General features: G+C 42.1%; 1 protein-coding gene across 1 annotated transcript in view; it reads left to right on the top strand.

Moving 5' to 3' along the window:
• Positions 1-23,212, top strand: part of PIK3R4 (phosphoinositide-3-kinase regulatory subunit 4) — a 70,891-nt gene that overhangs the window by 38,587 nt on the left and 9,092 nt on the right. The window contains exons 10-16 of the mRNA XM_036760161.1: positions 231-434; positions 6,528-6,729; positions 10,463-10,662; positions 12,763-12,973; positions 18,257-18,422; positions 19,502-19,666; positions 21,290-21,501. Coding sequence (XP_036616056.1) covers positions 231-434; positions 6,528-6,729; positions 10,463-10,662; positions 12,763-12,973; positions 18,257-18,422; positions 19,502-19,666; positions 21,290-21,501 — 1,360 coding nt within the window. The remainder of the gene's footprint in view (positions 1-230; positions 435-6,527; positions 6,730-10,462; positions 10,663-12,762; positions 12,974-18,256; positions 18,423-19,501; positions 19,667-21,289; positions 21,502-23,212) is intronic.

The following is a 23,212-nucleotide window of genomic DNA, read 5'->3' as shown; positions in this document are numbered from 1 at the left end:
TAATTGGCTGCTAATGAAGAAGCATTAACAGGAACTTTTACTCAGCTATTGAGAACTGGCATTCATTTCTGAACATTAAACATTGAACAGTGGGAATGTCTTAGACTTTCTTTAGGAAGGAAATAACTTTTCTGCTTTCCCTTAAAGAATTTGTTTTCTTAAAGTAAGTCTTGTCTTGCTTTTGACTCTGCATATTCTAGGTTGATGATTTTTCCTTTTTTCCAATGCAGATTGACAAGGAAATTGTTCTCCTCAGTGTTCTTCAAGAGCCAGTGAGCCGTTCCATCTTTGATTATGCCTTGAGGTCCAAAGATATTGCTAGCCTTTTCAGACATCTGCAGATGCGGCAGAAGAAACGGAATGGCTCTCTCCCTGATTGCCCTCCGCCCGAGGATCCGGCTATAGCCCAGCTTTTGAAGAAATTGCTCTCACAGGTATTACCACCTGAAAATTAACATGTCATCTGCCTTAAGAGTTTCCTTGATAGCTTATTTTTACACCATAATCATTTATTGCTATTTACCCACACCTTCAATGAGCCTTCCGTTGTATCAAAGAAAAACATCAAGGCCATCTGATTGACAGAGCCAATGCAGTCCTCCCCTTTACCCTGGAGAAGAGAGAAGTGTCTCGCTAGGTCTGTTGATTAGGGTAGAGTGGAATAGATTGAGTTAGGGACAAAGTCAGTATCTTTCTTTATATTTTGTTTTGCTTTTCCATTGTGTATTTCTATGTTTATTCCATTTTCTTTGGTACACACTGAGGCCTGGGCACACTGATCACAGGGTAGATAGACTTCATATTATGTGACCCTGTAAAACTGGGCACTCATCAAAAATTTGCTCCAATCTTAATTAGCATCTCCCAGGTGTTATTAGTGAAATTCCCATTTAGAAGGACACAAAATAACATTTTCTTTTACTCCATTGCTTATTCATTTCATCATGTTAGGCTGCAAAGAAAAGGGCAGGAGGCAGCCAGGCTGGTCTAGACCAACCAGTCGTTGCCACTGGCTTCAGAAGTAGATACAATTTTCAGTGGGGAGGCAAGAAGAGAACCTGGGAAGAGAGAGTTAAACCTACAGGTAGAAGGGGAGGGGCAAAGGTGTGTTGTTAGCCCCAGACTGAAACCCCAGACCAAGCTCCTTTTCTTTCTGCACTTGTTCCGGTCTCTCTTCCTTCCTCCTTTGGATTAAGCACCTGCGCTGGGCACTCAGACAGGTGCTAGGTCTGGGAACTATCCATTACTTCTCCCTTTGCCCCTTGTACAATATACCAACAGCCCTTCACTCTATCAGAAGTTCTCTGCTCCAACATCATCTTAGGTTAAGTGAGCTCTTGGGGGCTGGCCTTGGAACCTTTAATAATTCATTCCAAATGACCAGTGCAACCTTTCTCAAAGTTGGAGGCTGTTGATGCGCCAGATGTTTAGCAAGGGCTCGTGGTCTGAGATATTGTTTTGGACAGAACTCGGCACTCTTGGCATTCAGTAGTACCTTCCTGCTCATGCTGTGTCAAGTGTAAAGAAATACTTTGGCCGTCACCCTCGCTTGCTCCTCTTTTTAAAGGGCAAGTCTTTTTAGATTTAACATCTCTAGCTTTTTTAATGAATTGTTGGTTCTTTAGAAAGGTTCCAGAATTCTTTACCAAGCATGGCATGGGCATTTTTAGTTTAACATTTTCTCTCCTGTGGACTCAGCCCCATGTACTCTTCCATTGCCTGTTGGATTTTGATTTGATTCCTCCAGACACATATGCTGAGAATATCAAGCTGAGAATGTGCCTTAACAGAAGAGACAAAAAGGTAGAAGTTGGTTCAGGTTTTTCTGGAGAAATTAGCCAGTTGAGATTTTTTGCTGATTTGTTCTGATGAAGAGAGGAGGTTTTAGTTATAGATAAAGGCAGATTGAGCATTTGTTATTAGGCCCAAGCTGCTTCTCTGCCATTCTGAAATAGCAGCAGTAGATCACTTGGAATGTCCTCATTTAACTCGGGGGTTAGGCAGTGGATTGAATATTGCAGGCTTGTGCCGAAGATATGAACATTATAGAAATGTCTGACTGTAACGGTTGGATTCTTGCTCAGCATGTGTGAGACTCTCCATCCAGGGCACTGATACTTACCTGTTATACTTGGTAGCCGTTTTCTCCCTAAGTGTATTATTGTTAGGTGTTACTCTTTCCTAATTCTTTTTTAAAAAAAATTATTATTATTCACCCCTCACAAATCAGAAGAGAAAGAATATCCCAAAGCCTGGAGAGTGGGATTTAGAATCGGAATGGAGACGTGGGTTTTGCTCTTCATCTTCCCTTACAAAGGTTGTTTGAGCCTCTGGGCCCTTGTTTTTTCCTTTATCTTTATAGATGAGAAAATGCGTGTTTTCCCAGCACATCAGGGAGAGTTTGGTGGATTTGTGCTACTTTTCTGAGAGTGCCTTGGAGAAAGGTGCAATAAAAAGAAACAAAAGAAGTGGGTGGTGCTGTTGCTGTTTTTGAGAGAGGGCCAGTAACACAATTCCCTTTTACCATCTGAACTTGCCATGTGCAGAAAGAAAAGGATTTATTGCAGCTATAAAAATGTCCATCTTAAACATAGGATCAATTCTGTTTTAGTAAGAAAAGAAGCCAGAAGCATATTGTTGTTTATATAAAACAAGTGTCCCAGGTTAGCATTAGGCAATAATTCATTCTGTGGCTCTTCAGGATTTATTTGAGCTCTGTGGCCATTTAATTCACATTAGTAGTTTTAAAGCCGTTTAATCTTTTGCTGTCATTGACCTTTGCTATCATTTTAGAGGCATTAACTTTGTGATTTTTATTTTTCATGAGACTTATAAAATAAAGGTTATATTATAAAAATTATTATGTATTTACTATAAAATTATAAGATTGTAAGCATTATAAAATTACAAATTTCATGAGAATTATACAGTTATCTACGGAGACCAAGATGTTTTAGCTCCTTTAAGTAAAGGAATGGGGCCCCATTTTGGCAAATTAGAAACTACAGAGCAGAGATTTTGAGAATGAATGAAATCAGAGCAATAAGGAGGAAAAGCTGTGGCCACATGCTCTTCCGTAGAGTACAGAAGCATTGATTGATTTAGTTCAGCTTTGTGATTTATTGTTGCATGTTGAGATCAGAGGTCTATTAAATAGGAACTGCCTTTCTTCTACCATGTATGTGGCAGGTAGGGAACGTTCCTTTGACTCCAGATATTGATCATTTCCTCTATTTAATTATTTGTCTTCTAGGCCCTACCACTGTGTCTAACATATACCAAGCACTTCAAGTTGGTTGAGTTGAATTTGACTTTGCATGATTGTATTACTCAGCACACACGAACATTGTGTATAGACTGGCTATAATTTAAGTTGTTTGACCACTGGTTTTCTCAAGAAAATAAAACAGAACCAGGAACTAATTTGGTTCTGTCCTTGGCTTACTCTTGTTCTTTTTACTAAGAACAATTCAGGAAAAAAGTCTCGGTCACTTTATTTTTTTTAAAAATTTATTTAATATATTTAGTTTTCAGCATTGATTTTCCCAAAAGTTTGAATTACAAATTTTTTCCCCGTTTCTACCCTTCCCCCACTCCAAGATGGCATATATTCTGGTTGCCCTGTTCTCCAGTCAGCCCTCCCATCTGTCACCCCACTCCCCTCCCCCCCCCCCTTTCGCTTCTCTTGTAGGGCAAGATAAATTTCTTTGCCCCATTGCCTATGTATCTTGTTTCCTAGTTGCATGAAAAAACTTTTTTTGTTGTTGTTGTTTTTGAACCTCTGTTTTTAAAACTTTGAGTTCCAAATTCTCTTCCCTCTTCCTTCCCCACCCACCCTCCCTAAGAAGGCAAGCAATTCAACATAGACCACATGCATATCATTATGTAAAACCCTTCCACAATACTCATGTTGTGAAAGGTTAACTGTTTTGCTCCTTCCTAACCTCCCCCTTTATTGAATTTTCTCCCTTGACCCTGTCCCTCCCCCCGTCTGCCCTCCCTTCTGTCATCCCCCCTTTTTTATCTTCTTCCTCCTCCTTTCCTGTGGGGTAAATACCCAATTGAGTGTGTATGGTATTTCCTCCTCAGGTCAAATCCGATGAGAGCAAGATTTACTCATTCCCCCTCATCTGCCCCCTCTTCCCTTCCTACAGAACCACTTTTTTCTTGCCACTTTTATGCGAGATAATTTACCCCATTCTATCTCTCCCTTTCTCCCTCTCTCAATATATGCCTCTCTTATCCCTTAAATTGATTTTATTTTTTTAGATATCATCCCTTCATATTCAACTCACCCTGTGCCCTTTGTGTGTGTGTGTGTGTATATATATATATATTTTTATATATATATATATTTATATATATATATGTACACACCTACATATATACATACATAGACACACACATATGTATATATATGTATACACATATATATGCATATTCCTTTCAGCTACTATGATATTGAGGTCTCATGAATCATACACATCATCTTTCCATGTGGGAATGTAAACAAAACAGTTCAACTTTAGTAAGTCCCTTATGATTTCTCTTTCTTGTTTACCTTTTCTTGCTTCTCTTGATTCTTGTGTTTGAAAGTCAAGTTTTCTATTCAGCTCTGGTCTTTTCACTGAGAAAGCTTGAAAGTCCTCTATTTTATTGAAAGTCCATATTTTGCCTTGGAGCATGATACTCAGTTTTGCTGGGTAGGTGATTCTTGGTTTTAATCCTAGCTCCACTGACCTCCGGAATATTGTATTCCAAGCCCTTCGGTCCCTTAATGTGGAAGCTGCCAGATCCTGTGTTATCCTGATTGTTTTTCCACAATATTCAAATTGTTTCTTTCTGGCTGCTTGCAGTATTCTCCTTGACCTGGGAGCTCTGGAATTTGGCAACAATGTTCCTAGGAGTTTTCTTTTTGGGACCTATTTGAGGAGGCGATCTGTGGATTCTTTCAATTTCTATTTTGCCCTCTGGCTCTAGAATATCAGGGCAATTCTCCTTGATAATTTCTTGAAAGATGATATCTAGGCTCTTTTTTGATCATGGCTTTCAGGTGGTCCAATAATTTTTAAATTATCTCTCCTGGTTCTATTTTCCAGGTCAGTGGTTTTTCCAATGAGATATTTCACATTGTCTTCCATTTTTTCATTCCTTTGGTTCTGTTTTGTAATATCCTGATTTCTCATAAAGTCACTAGCTTCCACTTGCTCCAATCTAATTTTTAAAGTAGTATTTTCTTCAGTGGTCTTTTGGACCTCCTTTTCCATTTGGCTAATTCTGCCTTTCAAGGCATTCTTCTCCTCATTGGCTCTTTGGAGCTCTTTTGCCATTTGAGTTAGTCTATTTTTTAAAGTGTTGTTTTCTTCAATATTTTTTTCAGTATTTTTTGCGGTCTCCTTTAGCAAGTCATTGACTTGTTTTTCATGGTTTTCTCGCATTATTCTCATTTCTCGTCCCAATTTTTCCTCTACCTCTCTAACTTGCTTTTCCAACTCCTTTTTGAGCTCTTCCATGGCTTGAGACCAGTTCATGTTTTTCTTGGAGGCTTTTGGTGTAGGCTCTTGGACTTTGTTGACTTCTTCAGGCCATATGTTTTGGTCTTCTTTGTCACCAAAGAAAGATTCCAAAGTCTGAGACTGAATCTGGATGCATTTTTGCTGCCTGGCCATGTTCCCAGCCAACTTACTTGACCCTTGAGTTTTTCGTCAGGGTATGACTGCTTGTAGAGCAAAGAGTACTTTGTTCCAAGCTTGAGGGGATGCGCCGTTGATTTCAGAGCTATTTCTATACAGCCAGCTCTGCCACACCAGCACTCCTCCTTCCTCAAGAACTACCAACCCGGACCTGATGCAAATCTTCAGCAGGCTCTGCACTCCTGCACTGACCACCACTTAATTCCTCCCACCATGTGGGCCTCGGGCTGGAAGTAACTGCAGCTGTAGTTCTGTAGCTGCACCTCCCCCGCTGCCCCTGGGTGGTGGCCGAACCCCGAACTCTGTCCCCCACAGCTTTTCCCACTAACCTTCTCTGCTGTCTTTGGTGTTTGTGGGTTGAGAAGTCTGGTAACTGCCAGAGCTCACTGATTCAGGGTGCTAGGGCCTGTCCTGCCCGGCTCCTGGTCTGGTTGGTCCTGCTGCCTCCCATGCTGAGCTCTGCTTCCTTCCACTCTGTGCGCGATAGACCTCATCCAGTGACCATCCAGGTTGTCCTGGGCTGGATCCCTGCTTCCCTCTGCTATTTTGTGGGTTCTGCAGTTCTAGAATTTGTTCAGAGCCATTTTTTATAGTTTTTTGGAGGGACGTAGTGGGGAGCTCACGCAAGTCCTTGCTTTCCAGCCGCCATCTTGGTTCCACCCCCGGAAGCTCAGTTGGTCACTTTAGAAAAACTGAGCTGACTTGTACATTTTTTAGTATCTTACTGATGTTCTCACCTTGGGGAGATTTGTCCCTAGGTTGGGGGGGTGTCCCCTTTGCATGTGTTTGTTCTTAGGAAAGCAACTTAAAATCAATGTTCGTTTATCATTGTAGGGAATGACTGAGGAGGAAGAAGACAAGCTTTTAGCACTGAAGGACTTCATGATGAAATCCAATAAAGCTAAGGCCAATATGGTAGACCAGAGTCACCTGCATGATAGCAGTCAGAAAGGAGTCATTGATCTGGCTACTCTTGGCATAACTGGCAGGCAAGTTGATCTTGTTAAAACCAAACAGGAGCCAGAGGACAAACGAGGTTAGTGCCTTCTCTGTTTTTTGCCCAGTACATTTTTATCATTGGCAGTTTAACAGAACTAGTTTCAGCAAATCAATACTAATGTAAGAAAGCCACATATAAATTCTTCAAAAATTTAATACCCACAGAAAGTGAGGTAATTTGATCATTTGGTTGTTTATTTCATAGTATGGACTGTGGGATTTCTCATCTGAAAGGTAATTCATTTAATCCTGCTTGAGGCCAGTACTTGTATGGATCTGTGATTTTATCAGTGTGAGTATTCCCTCTGCTGGTACAGATCACATCCCATCCATACCTTCTCATCCTTTGGGATTCTTGTTCAAATTCTCACATAAATATTTTCCAAATGACCTAGCCACTGTGTGGGATGCATTCCTCCATTGTCTTTTAAGGTTTCATGGACACTTAGAATGTATTGCTCCATTGCCACTGGGCTGCCCACAGTTTTGACATTTCAGAAACTGGTGTTCTCTAGTTTGTCACTATGTAACATTACTAAGGAAATAATGTATTTTTTTAAAAGATGGATTTGTGTTGTCAGAGAGCAGTTTCTTCATCTGTAAGTACCATGAATAACATGAAAGGTAAATAGTGTAAAAGGAGGCAAAAGTTTCAGCTTCATTTGTGTTCAACTCAGCACACATTTATTAATATCCTGCTGTGTACAAATTACTGTACGTGGAGGTCGTGAGGAGACAGAGAAAGATGAGATGATATCTTTTCTAAAGGAGTTTTCATTCTACAGGGGCATCTGTAATCTATAGATCTGTCTCTGTCTAAAATATATGTATGTATGTATCTGTCTGTCTCTGTATCTTTCTACCTAAAATCTATGTATGTATATAGAAATCTATGATATATCCATCTATCTTTTGGTCTGTTGATAAATTTGGAAAGAAACACACAAACAAACCAAGATGATGTGAGTGGAGAGAGAGAGCAGGTCCCTAGCCCTTTAAGAGGTTAGAGAAGGTTATGTATGCATAGGATCGTGTACTGCAGTAAACCCTTGATGGGAGCTCAGAAGTCTAAGAGGCTGAGATGAGGGAAGAGCTCTGTCCAGGCATGAGGCGAGAGCCTTTGTGCAGATGGAAGATGGGACATTTGGGAGGCCATTTCTTTGGAATTTAGTGAATAACATGCAACAAAACCAGATTTTAAATGCTTTAGTGTAAGATGTTCTTTTGCTTCAGATGTGGACCTTCCATTTGCAGAGCACTTCCCAGTTTACAAAGGGCTTTCATTTTCACCCACATTATTGATTGTTCTCCACCACAGCTTTCCATAGCCATGATATCCATCTCTTCCCAGTGAGGGATAGACCCTGAGGTTCAGCGGCCTTGCTTGATGGCTCTGCAGTTAGCCAGCAAATAGAGCTTGGACTCCTTCCTCTTTTGGTCTCTGCTCCTTGGGCGTCCTTCCTTTAGTGTTGTTGTCTGGCTCTGGAAACAGAAGACAAAGGCAGAGGAGCTAAGGAAGCCTCTACTCCTTGAATATTCCTGAGCTCAGGGCATAGAAACCCTTGTGATCTCACTTACTATGTGATTAGGTCAGACACTGAGGACCTGGTGTTATCTTTGTTCTTGACTCTCTGTGCAAGTGTTGCATGCAGTATCAAAGGACACCTTCTACTTTAATCCAAGAACCAGATTTTGAAGGTGTATAATAACAGGAGGTTCAGAACCAGCTGCACAGATCATGCTAGTTTGTTCTACACCCATACATGGCCTCAGGGATCCCGTTCTATTTGAGTTTGACACCTGGTCCGATCCAGCCCTCCTATGTTATGTAAGAGGCCATTGCTGCCCAGAGCAGTGGAGCCTTGTCTGGAGTGACTTAGCAGTCCTTTGATTGGAGCCCTGGACTTCTGGGCCCAAATCCAGCCCCCCTTTTTTTTCTTCTTCCTATGGGAGGTACACAATGGAGTGGAAGGAGCATCATGCTTGGAGTCAAGAAACCTGGGTTATAACCCTGCCTCGGCTGCCCCCTTCTGTGTGTGCCACCCCAGTGTCTGTAATCAGGTGGGGAGTGCCCATCCTGATGGGCCACAGCTCCAGGGGGCGGGGCATAGACACAGGGGCTCCCCTTCGTTGAGAGCTGGAAAGTCCATGAAGCACTTTCCTCACAACACTTTAGAGGCAAGGGTGATGAGAATCACTGTCTCCATTTTATAGATAATCACACAGATGTCTAACCACTCAGCTCCTGACTTCCCTGAAGCAAGATGCAGACCTTGGTCTCCCAGTTCCCAGTTTACTACTTTTCCCCCACACGATGTTGGTCATTACTTAAAAAGATGTTGATTTCCCTCTAATGTCAGAAGGCATCCCTCTTGCTGGTTTGCTTTTCTGATGAGGAGTGCTAGGACCTTGATCCAGTTATTTAGAATTGTGACATTTAAAAAGGATATGTTTTTCTGAAAAGGAAGCTGCTGTCTACTCTGATAAAATGGTTTCTTGAGGCCCAGCTAGCTTTGGCAGGGAAGAGGAGAGGGGGGGAGGAAGAAGCCAGTGTGGTCTTCACACTTGACCAGGGCTCCTTAAACTTTTTCCACTTGTGACCCCTTCAGTTCTTCTTAAACTGTGAAATACTGGATGAGGTGAGCATCCTGTCTTCCCCATCCCAAGGGCTGATGTCACCTCTGCTCCAAGTTGGCTTTGTGAGCTCTGGGAATTCACCATGCCACTGCTCACAAATGTTCCATCTGTCTTGGCCTCCTTGGGGATCAGCTGAGAGATAATGAGTCAATTTCTAAGTAATTTTGAGATTCCAGAGAAGACACAGAACAGTATTATTGTTAAATAACTTGCGTGATTAGAATGTAGAAGCCGTTTACTAGCCTTTCACTGTGCAAGGTGGATCGCTGCCCGAATGATTTCAGAGCATATGCGATTTTAAAAACCTACTTTTAGGGGCAGCTAGATGGCGCAGTGAGTAGAGCACCGGCCCTGAAGTCAGGAGGACCTGAGTTCAAATCTAGCCTCAAATACTTTGACACATTTAATAGCATGTGACCTTGGACAAGTCACTTAACCCCAATTGCCCTAAAGAGGACAGGGGAGGGATTTTCAGAGGGGAGAATGAGGGCATAGGTAAAGGGTGTTTAGATTAGTGGGAATGGGAAGATAGGGGAGGGATCCTTAGAAGGGGGGAAGGCAAGTAACAGGAGGCTGATGTAGCAGGTAGAAGTAAAGTAGAGGAGGCAGGAGAGAAAGGAAACAAAAGATATGTACGAACATAAAAAACAAGGATCAGGAGTGGAGTATGTTTGGAAAAGTATATGTCTATATGTATATATAAGTGTATGTATATATCTGTATGTGTTTTATATATCGCAAAAGATATCTAAATTATATTGTAACCTTCTGGGGGGTTGGGGGGAGGGGAAAAAAGAGCAAAGTTAAAAAGTGCACAGTAGAGAATAAAAGAAAACACAAGGAAGCAAAGAAAAGATGGACAATTCTCAACACAAGTTGTATTATTTATCATACAGCCTGTCTTGAAATGACAGTTTATTGTTACGTATTCTGAATCCTCTCCTATGTTCTGTTATGCACATAATATGCTTTCTTTCTTTCTTTCTTTATAGTTAAGTTTCAATATTCAAATTTATGATATGTTTTTGTGTCTTTTCTCTATTTTATATTTATGTTCTGGTAAAATAAAATAAACTGAAAAAAAAAACCCCTACATTTATACCCTGTAACAGTCCTTGGATGTATTTCCACAGCCAGGAAACATGTAAAACAGGATTCAAATGTAAATGAAGAATGGAAGAGCATGTTTGGGTCACTAGAACCAGCTCACATCCCCCAGGCCCTCCCTAAAGCGCATGGGCCATCCAGCGATCAGGAAGTCACTCAGACAGGCAAACCTCTTCGTTCCGAGTCTTCGGCTGGCCTTGGGATAACCCTGTCATCCTCTCCACAGGTACTGTGAAAGCCCTCATGTGTTTGATTTCTTCTGTTTTTCTGTCTAATAAGTCGAAATTAGGCTATACTGGAACTTCACTGGGTGTCGTGACCCTGACTGATTATGTGTTAGCATAGAGGACCCAGATTAAGGAGTTTGTAGGTAATTGGGAACCACAGGATGTTTTCAAGCAATACAGTAAAATAGGGGGCAGCTAGGTGGTGCAGTGAGTAGAGCACCGGCCCTGGAGTCAGGAGGACCTGAGTTCAAATCCGGCCTCAGACACTTGACACATGTACTAGCCGTGTGACCTTGGTCAAGTCACTTAACCCCAATTGCCCTGCCTTCCCCCCTCCAAAAAACACACACACACACACACAAATGCAGTAAAATAAATGGATCTCTCCCTGCCAGAGATTCTCTCTTCAGCTTTGTGGAGGCTGGTTTAAAGAGGGGAGACAGTGGCATCAGAAGGACCAGTGAGGCTGCCATTAAGCTTTGCAGATGATGACAACCCATATTAGGGTTGTGGGTCTGTGAGCAGAAAGAGGGTGGATACAAGAAAGGTTAGAGATTGTTTGGTTATGGTGAGGAAGAAGAAGTCACTGATAACTGAGATTGTGAACTGGGGGGCTGGTTCATACGGCAAGAGGAAGGAAGACCCGAGTTCAAATGCTGCCTTAGACACGTCTTTGCTGTGTGACCCTGGTTCTCTTTGCCTCAGTATGCTCACCTGTAAAATGGGGATGATAGTACCTACTTCACAGGGTTATTGGGAGGTTGAAATGAAATCATCTTTGTGAAGTGCTTAGCACAGTGCTTGGCACATAGTAGGTGCCGCATCAGTACTTGTTCCATTGACTTCCTGCTGGCAGGATCTCCGTACCCTCAGTCCAGACAGGTGTGTTAGGAGGAATGAGGGGAGGGAGGGGGTTGATGAGTTCTGTTTGAGCATGTCGAATGTCCTGTGTCAGAGGCCCACCCAGAAAGAGACGTCTCGTAGGCAATGAACCGGGAAGGATGGAAAACTTTATAGGAGCTGATGCAGAGAAGGGAGCAGAGGAGGAAGTCGTTAGACACGAGGACGACAACGACATCAGTGGGAAGAAGCGGCCGCAGAAGATCAAAACTGAGTGTTCTAGAGTTCTAAAGCCCGAGACTAGTCTCCAGGAAGAGATCTGGGAAGACGCCTTCTGTCCCGCTCTTTTGCAGAGGCTGAGATCCGTGGATGTGGAACATCACGTAGAACGTTGGATTTTTCTCAATGTGTTGATCAATTTTGCTGAATTTTTTTCTTCTTTCTCTTTTCCATTAAAAAAAACCATCTTTGTTTTAAGGGATGGCTGTTTGGGAGGGGCTAGGGAGAGGAGTACTGGGGGGAAGTTAGGGGATAGAAAAACAAAAAATAAAAGTAAATTAAAAAAGCAACAACAATGTATGACTGGAGTTTAGGGTGGAGATATAGATTGGGCCATCATCTATTTATTGTTGAGTTCATGGTAGCAGATAAGCTCTTTAAGAAAGAGTGTAGAGATGGAAGGGAGGAGAACCCAGAGGATTGTCCTAGGGAATAGGGTCTGCTTTCTAAGGGGGCGGAAGGGGATAATGATTCAGGGAGACAAAGTTCAAGAAGACCTGGATTCAGATCCTAATTGTGATCCATCCTGGCTCTGTGACCCAAAGCAAGTCACTTAACCTTTCAAAGACTCCAAAACTCATTGATAGGTTTTCTTAATTGGGATTTCCTTGTACTGGTGAAATCACAGGTCTTTCCCCCCAGTATGTAGAAAGAACTGGTTTCATTTGTTGTCCATCACTTATGGATTTCTTGTCTGATCTCTCACGTGTTTACTTACCAGAATACTTTTGTGACAGTTCTTTGATTTTGTGATAATGTCGATTTGGATGTTTGTTCCAGAGGCTCACATTGGGTAGCCTTTTTCCCATAAACATGCTGGGTGTGGGGAGGGGTCTGCTGTTGGGGACTTGCCTTGCTTTCTCCTGACCTCGTGTCGTTTCTGAAGCATGAATGATTTATTTGTAGAAACTTCCACATGAAGGTTTCTCGAATTTTACAGCATCTCTGTCATGACAGAAGTGCTTGTGCTTGATTCACAGGCTCCTGAAGCGTCGGCTGTCCAGATCAGGAAACCTGTGGGGCAGGTGTTAAGCAGCACTGTTTTACCTTCCACTTACCAAATACGGGTCACGACCTGTAAGACGGAGCTTCAGCAGCTGGTCCAGCAGAAGCGAGAGCAATGTCACGCGGAAAGGATCGCCAAGCAGATGATGGAGAATGCAGAGTGGGAGAGCAAACCACCACCACCAGGTAACAGTCTGACTGCCATTACTGTTTGCCCCAGGGGCCTCCCCAACTTGGTGAGGACTTCGCTCTTTAAAGGGGAAAGTACTTTTTTTTTTTTAGAACTGTCAAACATACTGATATTATAGATGAGTGAGTTCTGAATTTTACCTCGGGAAATTTGTATTTTGGACTCTCCATGTGTGATCACTTACTGTTTTTAGATTTTTAGCAGTACGTTTTTAACCTGAAAACCCCCTGAGAATAGAGAGCATAAATCTGTATATATATACCTAAACACGTGGGGTATGTGAACATTTGTGGGTGCTTGGATGTGCCGTTGGGAAAGAGTTGGGGCTTCAGACTTCTATGGTGAGCTGTACGCCCAGATTCTAAAATTGCAGACTGGTATACCTGGTCATTCAGGGATGATAATCATATCCCTAAATTTAGACTGATGTTGGTGGTGTGTCAGTTTTGTGGTGCCACCTCTCTTTTAGAATCAGAAATAGTTCATTCTGAACTTCTAGCCAATTTATTATTTAATGATCTCTCTTTATGAATGTCCTCTTGTACTTAGCCAGACCTATGGATTTTATGCATCCATCAAAGGAAAACTATCCAGTTTTGTGGTTCAAGAAGTGTGCCACCACAGTTTGCTTTTAAAATTTCTTTCTTTGAACACTTCCGTGGGTATATTAAATTGATTTTTTTCTAGAGGGGAGTGTTCAGCCTCTGCTGGCAGATTGTCTTGATGTGGTAGCAGAGCGTTCCCATTGCCTTAAACCTAGCTCACCTTGTGTAAAGAACAAATCTTACTCCTCTTTTTAAACTATGAGCAGGAACTCTTAGGGGGAAGATGATTTATTCTTGACTTGCATATAGCCTTGTTCCTCATAGTTAGCCAGTGTTGGCAGAAGGTCCTATTCTTTCTTGTTAAAAAAAAATATGTTCCAAAAATGTCATATTTATCACATGATTAGCCAAAAAAGTTGGCTTCCACTGCACTCAGCTCTTCATTGTGGCTCTCTTTTTGAAGCTTGTTCATACAGATTCCTTAATGCCGTCTCTACCAAGGTAGCATCACTGTTAAAGAAATAAGTTGGCCGGGTTCCATAAAGAAGCCTGAACCTATTTCCATTGTACTAGACAGTAGGCAAAATTGTTAGGGAGAGGGAGGCCATTGCTGTTCCTTTTCTAAATTTCACTGCCCTTTTTAGGTTTCTTGGAAAACATCGGACTCACTTCTAGAGTATCCTAACTCTTCATTCAGTAAAACATCTTTACATTTCCACAAACATTAGATGCCTACTGCATGCAAAGATATGCTGGGCTAAGCTCTGGGGATACAAAGTCATTTTTCAGTTGTGTTTGACTCTTTGTGACCCCAGTTGGGGTTTTCTTGGCAGAGATACTGGAGTAGTTTGCCATTTCCTTCTCCAGCTCGTTTTACAGATGAGGAAACTGAGGCAAGCAGGGTTAAGTGACGTGCCCAGGATCACACAGCTCCTAAGTGTCTGAGGCTGGATTTGAACTCAGGGAGATGAGTCTTCCTGACTCCAGGCCCAGCGCTCTGCACTATGGCGCCACCTAGCTGCCTGACTTCACATGTAGTAATTCAGTAATCTTGCATTTCAGTAGGTAAGACTCTGGCTTCCTAGACCATGAAGGACTTAAAAGAAAGTCCTTGTCATGTTATGTCTTGTACCTGTGGTAGGTTCTAGAAGCACTCTGTCCACTGTGCCACCTGGCTGCCCCTCGATGGGCCTTCTTAATAGTCATTTGTTCTGTGATCATTGGATAGCTTAGTGGCCCCTACAGTCAGATTACAGTCTGACCCTGGTGGCCATTCTCCATGGCCCTCTGGGATGGTGTCCTGCTTTTCTAATGGAGTCCCCTCAACAGCCCGACTCTTATTCTTATATCGTACTTTGCTCCCTCAAATAGCCTAACTTCCCAGTTAGGGGATCTCAGCTCCCATGGTAACAGCAGGAGCAATGATAGTAAAGGCTAAGTAGATAAATATAGAGGATGGTGATGATAATAATAAATAGATAATGTGATGACGACGGTGGCGATGATGGTAGTGGTGGTAATGATCTTAACTCCCAATGTTAGCTCTTTCACTCAGCTTCAGCTGCACACACCCACTCCCACATTAAAAACTCCAAAATTCTCTTATTCTATCTTTTATCATTCCATCTCTCCCTATTCCCAGCTCCTCCTAAACCTTCTCTTCATCCTCATTGGGATCTCTGGTCCCTCTTTTCCTCAGTACTTTCCCTGGCTAGTGCCCTGCTCTGACTCTACTCCTTTCTAAGTCTCAGCCCCTTGGTGAACCTACTGTACTCTACACTACCCTCTGCTCTAATGTCCCTTATTTCCTTATCCTTTTACTGCTAATGCCTTGCCAAACCCCAAACTTAGAGTACTTCTCCCAGCCACCTTCTTTACTTGTGCTCAAATGGGGCTGCAACAAATAATGAAACTGTGACCTAGGTCCACACACATTTGTTATCTAATTTTAATTGAGCCTTCAATGCAACATGAGAGTCCTCCTCCTTAATTGATTTTGTATCCCACTCTCCAGAGCAGCTGTTCCAAACTGTTTATTTTCTCCTTAAGCCTATCATGACACCCTCTCTCTTGAACCTCTCAGCTGAGGACTTTGCCTCATTTCCCCCCAAAATATCAAGCATGTCTCCTGGAAGCGTTCTCTTTTTCTTTGTCTCACACCCCCCTGATAATTTCTGCTACTGTCTCCTCCTTTATGCCCATCTCTGATGAAGAGGTGTTTCTCCTCCTTGGCAAGACCAGCTTCTTTACGCATACCCTTGGTCCCATCTGCTCCTGTTTTCTCCATCACTTTGCTCCCTCCGTCATCCCATCTCTCTTAGCGAACTTCAGGCCCTCCCTATCTATTAATTCCTTCCCTGTTGCCTGTAATCATGTCCAAGTCCCTCCAACTTTTAAAAAAACCAATAACTAGATCCCCCTATTCCCCTGCCTTTCTGCTAGCTCTCCCTTCTTTCCTCAGACACACCCCTTGAAAAGGCTGTCCATCGTCAGTTCTTCCACTTCTCCTTCCTCTCTGCTCATTCTTCTGAACTGTCTGCGATCTCCCAGCCTTCTCTCTCAGCTGACCTTAGTCCTTCCAGAGTCACCAGTGACTTATTGTCAGATCTAGTGTCCTTTTCCCAATTCTCATCCCTCTTGACCTCTCTGCAGCCTTGACACTGTTGACCGCCGTGTCCTTTCTGGGTTTGGTGGCACTGCTGTCTCATGCTTTTCTTCTCCCCCATCTAACGATTCCTCAGGCTTCTTTGTCGCACTCACTAGCTGTTGATGTTCCCTAAGGCTCTGTTTCCAGCCCTTGTCCTTTTGATCGTTCCTCTCTCTTGGTGATTTCATCAGCTCCCATGGATAGCATTGACGCCACTTCTATTTAGATGACTCCCAGATCTACGTGCCTGGCCTGAATCTCAGGAGCTCCAGACCTGCATCACACTTGTACACATCCTGGATGAATACATGAAAAAACATTAAGTGCTTATTATGTGCAAAACAGCAGGCTAAGTGCTTGGTGATACAAATAGGAAAGCAACGCTGTCCCTACTCTCAAGGAACTTGCGTTCAAGTAATGGGAAACATTTTAGGTGTGAGCCAGATGGAAAGGTCCAGTGATCCTTAGCAGATGTTAATATATTTATAATGATATTTTTATTGGTAAAACTGTATCTGTTTCTAATGTTGAACTATTTGAGTCTATTTGTCAGTTCCAGGGACTTTTGTGACTAGAACTTTCTTTTCTGGGACTTTAGTGGCTATGTCAGCTGAAGGAGTAGGGCTGTTACTCCTGCAGAGGCAATGGGCAGATTGTATCTCCACAAAGCAAACTCAGCAAGTCTAAGACAGAATTCATTTCTCAACCTGGGTGTCATTCTCAGCTCTTGACTCTAATTAGATCCCAAATCCTATCATTTCTGTTTTCATTCTCATCTCCCATATGTGTCCCTTTCTCTTTCCTTACATGACCACAACCCTGGTTCAGGCCTCTGTAGACTGTCCTGGACTGTGGCTGCAGCCTTTTCATTGGCCTTCTGCCTCAAGTTTTTTCCTATCCAAGTATATTCTCTACAGAATAGCTGCAGAAGTGCTGATCTAACCGTATTACCACTCTTCCACTCTCCACTCGCAACCCCTATCAATAAATTCCAATGACTCTTTGTTACCTCTAGAATCAAACACGAAATCCTCTGGTTAGCATTTAAAGCTCTTAAAAAACATTTCTTTAAGTATTTAAGCATTTGTTTTCCTACCTCTACCCTTCCCTCCCCCCAGATTTGGAGAAAAGGAAGGAAAAACCCATGTAATAAATATGCATAGTTAAGCAAAACAAGTTCCTGCATTGGGCCATATCTAGGAATTTATGCCTCATTCTGCATCTTGAGTGTATCACTGCTCTGTTAGGAAGTGCGGAGCCTGTTTCATCAGCGGTGTTCTGGAATTGTGGTTGGGCATTACATAGATCACAGTTTTTTCAGCCTTTCTGAGTTGTCTTTACAGTACCATTACTTTATAACTTGTTCTGGTTTTCCTCCCTCCTCTCTGCATCAGTTCACATAGGTCTTCCCAGTTTTCTCTTGAAATAATCACTTTTCTCGTTTCTTATGACCCAATAATTTTCTATTCATTTGCATACCATAATTTGCTTAGCCATTCTCCAATTAGTGGGCACTCCCTTATTTCCATTTAAAGTTCTTCAGTGGGCCTCTTCTGTATTTTCCATTTTCTTGCACATCACTCACCTCTGTGCCCTCTGTTGTCCAGCCACATGGATCTACTTGCTGTTCCTTAGATGGAAGGGTCCATCTCCTGATCTGTTGTGCCTTTCTGTGGGCTGTCCCTCAGGCCCGAATGGTCTCTTCACTTCTCTTAGAAACCCTGATTTTTTTTCAAGACTCCTTCTAAGCTCCATCTTCTAAAGGTGGCATTTCTTGGTTCCCTTGGATGATGAAGTGTTTTTAAGATTACATTTTATCTATTTTGACCTATCCATTTATATACATGTTGCTTCCCCTTTTAAAAGGGGAACTCCTTGAGGGCAGGAACAGTTTTTGCTTTTCCCAGACAGCCCAGTGCCTGACACTGAGAAACCACTTAATAAAATCTTGTTGATTGATTGATTTGGTCAGTGATAATGAGTGTGTTAAACCTGATGATGACAGCGCGAGAAGGGCAGTGTCAGAGAACTGTCCCTCTTAAGTTTATAGCTGTGGCACACATAAAATCTTGTATCCATTTCTTCAGGATGGCGGCCCAAAGGCCTGCTGGTTGCGCATCTTCATGAGCACAAGTCTGCAGTGAACCGCATCAGAGTCTCTGATGAGCATTCTCTCTTTGCAACATGTTCGAATGACGGCACAGTGAAAATCTGGAACAGTCAGAAAATGGAAGGGAAGACTACGACCACCAGGTGCGGAGCTAAACGATGTCTCCAAGAGGGGGCAGCTTTGTAGGAAAACTGAAGAGCCCTGATAATGTCCAAATTCCATGGTGTTGTGTAAATCTAAATCCCTTTCCCTCTGTGTTGTCATTTCCTCATATGTAAATGGGAGAGGCCATCTCTGAGGCTTCTTCCCCTTCTGAGATTCTGCAGTGGCTCACATCTGCCCAGGTCTTTCTCATGAGTGGTGCCTCCATTTCTCATGCTACCTTAAACAGTACATCATGATTGATGGCTGACATGAGCAGCTGCCTTTGCCAAGTATTATGTGTGAGCGTGTACGTGCCCGCATACCTTCCTTCATCCCCATATACCATCTTCAATATTTAAGCGTGTGCAGAAAAATCCCAAATGATGTTATGTCCAATTTGTCCCTTAGGAGGCAATTTTGTAATTTGTCATTTTTTCCTGACTCCAGCTTAGTGTTTTCTGAGTTTTCTTAGTCTTTCCCTGTTTCAGCTTAGATGTTTCCAGGTCCATATTGCCGCCATATACTTTACTGGACTTAATGACACCATTTTGCAAACCTGTTTTTTTCTGCTGTTACTCATTTTCTACCTTCTTATTAGTTTTTTTTTTTTTTAATAAATAGAATTATGTCTATTTGGTGAAATAGGGATTTCTCTTGTTAGCCACCCAAAGTTTAGCATTTGCTGAGTGTGGTGTTCTGTACAGCCATTTGATGGATCCATCTTTGAGGAGCCTGGAGGCCTCAAATGCTCAGAACACCAGGATAAGAATAGGAGGAATGCTTGGGTCTGGAGCCCCCCACAAGTTATTTTGGATGGGAGAGACTTAAAGAAATGACACCATTAAATACAACAGCATTACCATGGGAGCAGAAAAAGAATGTTTGGTAAATGGGATGAGAACAGTAAAGGAATGGTGTCTTAGATCTGACTTAAGTAAGAAGAGCTTAGTAAAAGTAAGGCTGGGTGAAATTTATAACCTTGTTTTTAATAAAATAAGATATTTCTGAAATATGCCTTTGAACTGAGGTTCTTAACCAGAGGTCTATGAATTTGTAATTAAAATAATTGTTATTATAGGTCAATTCTAACATACACGCGTATTGGAGGACGTGTCAAGACACTCACGTTTTGCCAAGGATCCCATTACCTGGCCATTGCTTCTGATAATGGTGCCGTGCAGCTTCTTGGAATTGAAGCTTCCAAGTTGCCTAAATCTCCCAAAATACATCCCCTTCAAAGCAGGTATCTTTCTCTCTTTACAATTTCTGTTTTATTTTAAGAACGGTTATATAGTAACTCTGGTGTTAACACTCCTTCCACCTCCTTTGGCTTATATTAGATGAAGAGGTTTTTGTCCTTAAACAAAAGTTGTTTATCAGCTGGTATTCATTTTGAACAATTGATGATCTCATTGGTTTGGTCATCACACAAGTCCAAAGGGCCCATACAGGTCATTTTGTACAAACTCTACCTGCCCAGGGATAACCTTTGCCACATTCACCAGGGTCAGGAGATATGGGAAGGAGAGGGGGCCTTGCTACCACTATTCTGAAGTAGCCCCTTCTCCTGGAGACAGATCTGATTGTAGGCGAGTTCTTAAATTGAACTGAAATTTTTGTTTTGTAACTTTCACCCATGACCCCTTCTGCCCTCTGGGCATAATCTGGGCTCGAATAAGTCTCCTCCCTCTTGTACTTGACAGCCCTTTTCATTCTTTTTTTTTTTAAATTTATTTATTTATTTATTTTTAGTTTACCACACACGGTTGTACATAATTTTGAGTTCCAGATTTTCACCCCTCCCTCCCTCCTTCCTCCCCAAGACAGCCTGGAGTCTCATATAACTACCATGTATAACTTCGCATTGAATTAATTTATACACTAGTCAAGTTGTGGAGAAGAATTATGACCAAAGCCCTTTTTATTCTTGAACAAGGCCATCATGTCCCCTTCAGTCTTTTGTTCCCTAGGCTAACCATCTCCACTTGTTGAAGTCAAAGACACTTGGTATGGTCTCTCATTTCCCCATCCTCCTGATTCTCCTTTAGATGTGCTCTGATTTGTTCATTTCCTTCCTAAAATGTGCCACCCTCCCAAAGCTGAAAGTCCAGGTGTCTGATGAGGGACGTTGGGTGGGGAAGAGTTGTCAAGGTTCAGGGTACTAAGGATGGAATGGGACAATCTAAATTTTAGTAATGGAGTTAAGGCACAAAATGCAAATGCAACTTATAATGTAGTTAATGCCTAGGAGGCATCTAAATAGAATGATACAAAGGGTATTAAAAAGGGAGTGAGCTGGGGGTAAAGCAGTGCCTCGTGGGGGAAAGGCACCCAAACCACTGCTGCCATTTCAGTAGGCTGAGACCTAAGGGACAACTTTCTAGGCTTGGGGGGCAGTGAATCAGAGACTCAGAGTTAGTTCAGTGTTCAAACCACTTCCCTGTCTTGGTGAAGTAAAAGGAATTGTTCTTTATTAGTGAAAACCCCCCAGATGTCATCAGCCATATGGTTCTTGGATAAAGCCAAAATGATGATGGGATGATGGGAAAGTTAAGGGAACATTTAATGTAATTACTTTATTTTGTAATGGTTGCTGTAGAAGTTTTCTGTTTGAGATTTATACTTCACCTTTTTCTGAGAAATCTTGAAGCAACTTATAGAGTAAATATTGTAAGGTAAGTAGAACGTAATGGCTGTTTTTAAAGAGTTAAATAAATGGGACTTGGCCAGTAGGAGACATGTTGGATGACATCACTTTCATCTTCTGACAGACTGCAGAAAGCATCCACCTTCGTCTGCAAATGGAAACTGATGGTAGAAACTCATTAAATAGTGAGAAAAGTCACCCCCTATTTTGTTTCACCAGGTTTTTAGACCAGAAGGAGGATGGGTGTGTTGTAGATATGCATCACTTCAACTCAGGGGCCCAGTTAGTTCTGGCCTATGCCACGGTGAATGGCTCCTTGATTGGTTGGGACCTCAGGTCCTCGAGTAATGCATGGACATTGAAGCATGATTTGAAGTCAGGTCTCATTACCTCATTTGCTGTGGACATCCACCAATGCTGGCTGTGTATTGGTAAGCTGAATTTCATCCTTCTGTTTTATTTTTCATTGGAGTAGTAAAGTAAATAAATATTTATTCATTGCCTCCTCTGGCCTTTGACTTGCTTGTCTGTGGTAATAGAAGTAGGCAGTTACATGAATAATTAATACTTGGAATTAATCTCCAAACTTAATTTAATCTATTACTTTCAACCTTGCTTCACTTGCTAGATCTTTTTATTAGTTCTTTAGAAAGTCATGTTGTTAACAAATTAGTTTCTCTCTCTTTGTAGCCTTTTAACTAATGGAATTGCTAAGAAATAGAGAAAAGGTCAGAAATTAGGCAGTGGGTAGAAAGAGCAGCAGTAGCTGGGGTCCAGTATTCCACTGGGGTCCATATAGTCTACATTTTACAAAATCAGCCGTTAGGTAGTTACCAGAAAACTCTAGTTAGATTTAAATTGGATTATTTTTATATAGCTTCTTTTTGAAAAACTGGAACTTATTTTTATAATTAATAAATTTGGGCCATAAAATTATTTTAACATTGAGTCAGATAGATTTCCCAGATAATGTTGTTAATGAGAGGAAGCATATTAAAGTGGAAAGATTCCCGTATCTGGAATTAAGAGGATGGGGTTCAGGGCTTAGGGAATATAGGACCTCAGGATCTAAGGCATTATGGAAGGTAGTTGTCATTAACATTATTGATGACTCCTTGGATTTAGAGGAAGGGCCTGGGGCAGTGGGGAGACCCTTCATGGAGGATTTACAGTAGCCAATGGACAGGAAGTACACAGGATGTCAGAGTTTGGATGAGCTGGGACTTAGACTACGGAAGGGAATATACATGGTGATGAAATCATGGTACCTGTGTAGAATATTAATAACAAAAATACTAAGGATCATCTGCATCGCTTCTCTCTAAGAAGTTTGAATTGTCTTATAGATTTCTTGATTTTGGTTTGAGATCTGAGTCTTTTCCTTTCTGTGAGGTAAATAGGAAGGGGACTAACAGATTTATTCTTTCACTAAGATTAGAAAGATAGTGGGGAGCAAAAGCAAGGATCCTACCTCTATAGGGTGTTAGTGGTGCACAAAGAAATTCAGACATTCAACTCATTTCAGTTCCACAGCTGTTAAGCTTTGGACTAATCTACTATGCTAAGTACAGGAGTTAAAAATTCAAAAGTTAAACAGCATTTGTCCTCTTGGCCCCTATATTTTGCTGGGGAGTTTGAGCACGCAAATACAGCTGTGAAAGAGAATGGTGTTGTCAGGAGGAGATCCCCAGCAACTGGGGAGATTGAGGAAGACAGATGTAAGTGTAAGAGAGGGCATCTGAGGTGACCCTTAAGAGGAGGGGAGCTGGCTTCCGAAAGGGGGAGGGGCTAAGGCAGTGTTTGTTGGGCATGGGAGGCATCTTGTGCAGAGGCAGCATTGAAGTGTCAGAGGGTGAAATACCAAGTTCCCAGGGCAGCAGGAGGCTGGTGCTAGGAAGAGGAGTAATTGGGAATGAGCCCACAGAGGTAAGGAGGACTCAGATGGTGCCTGACTGAGGAGCTCGTGTTTTATTCTGAAGGTACTGGGAGACACTGAAGGTCCTTGAGAAGTGACAGTCAGACCTAGGGCTTAAGACCATTGTGGCAGCTCTGTAGAGGAGGATTAGAGAGGGCAGAGAAAAGAAGTAAGAAGATAAAATGAGAAGGTGTTTGGGTGGTCTGTGTGAGGGTGATGTGCAGGCC

This window comes from Trichosurus vulpecula, chromosome 5, assembly GCF_011100635.1.
Source record: "Trichosurus vulpecula isolate mTriVul1 chromosome 5, mTriVul1.pri, whole genome shotgun sequence".
Taxonomy (NCBI): Eukaryota; Metazoa; Chordata; class Mammalia; order Diprotodontia; family Phalangeridae; genus Trichosurus; species Trichosurus vulpecula.
The sequence above is the reverse complement of the archived record's forward strand: the minus strand, read 5'-3'. Positions and strand labels throughout refer to the sequence as shown.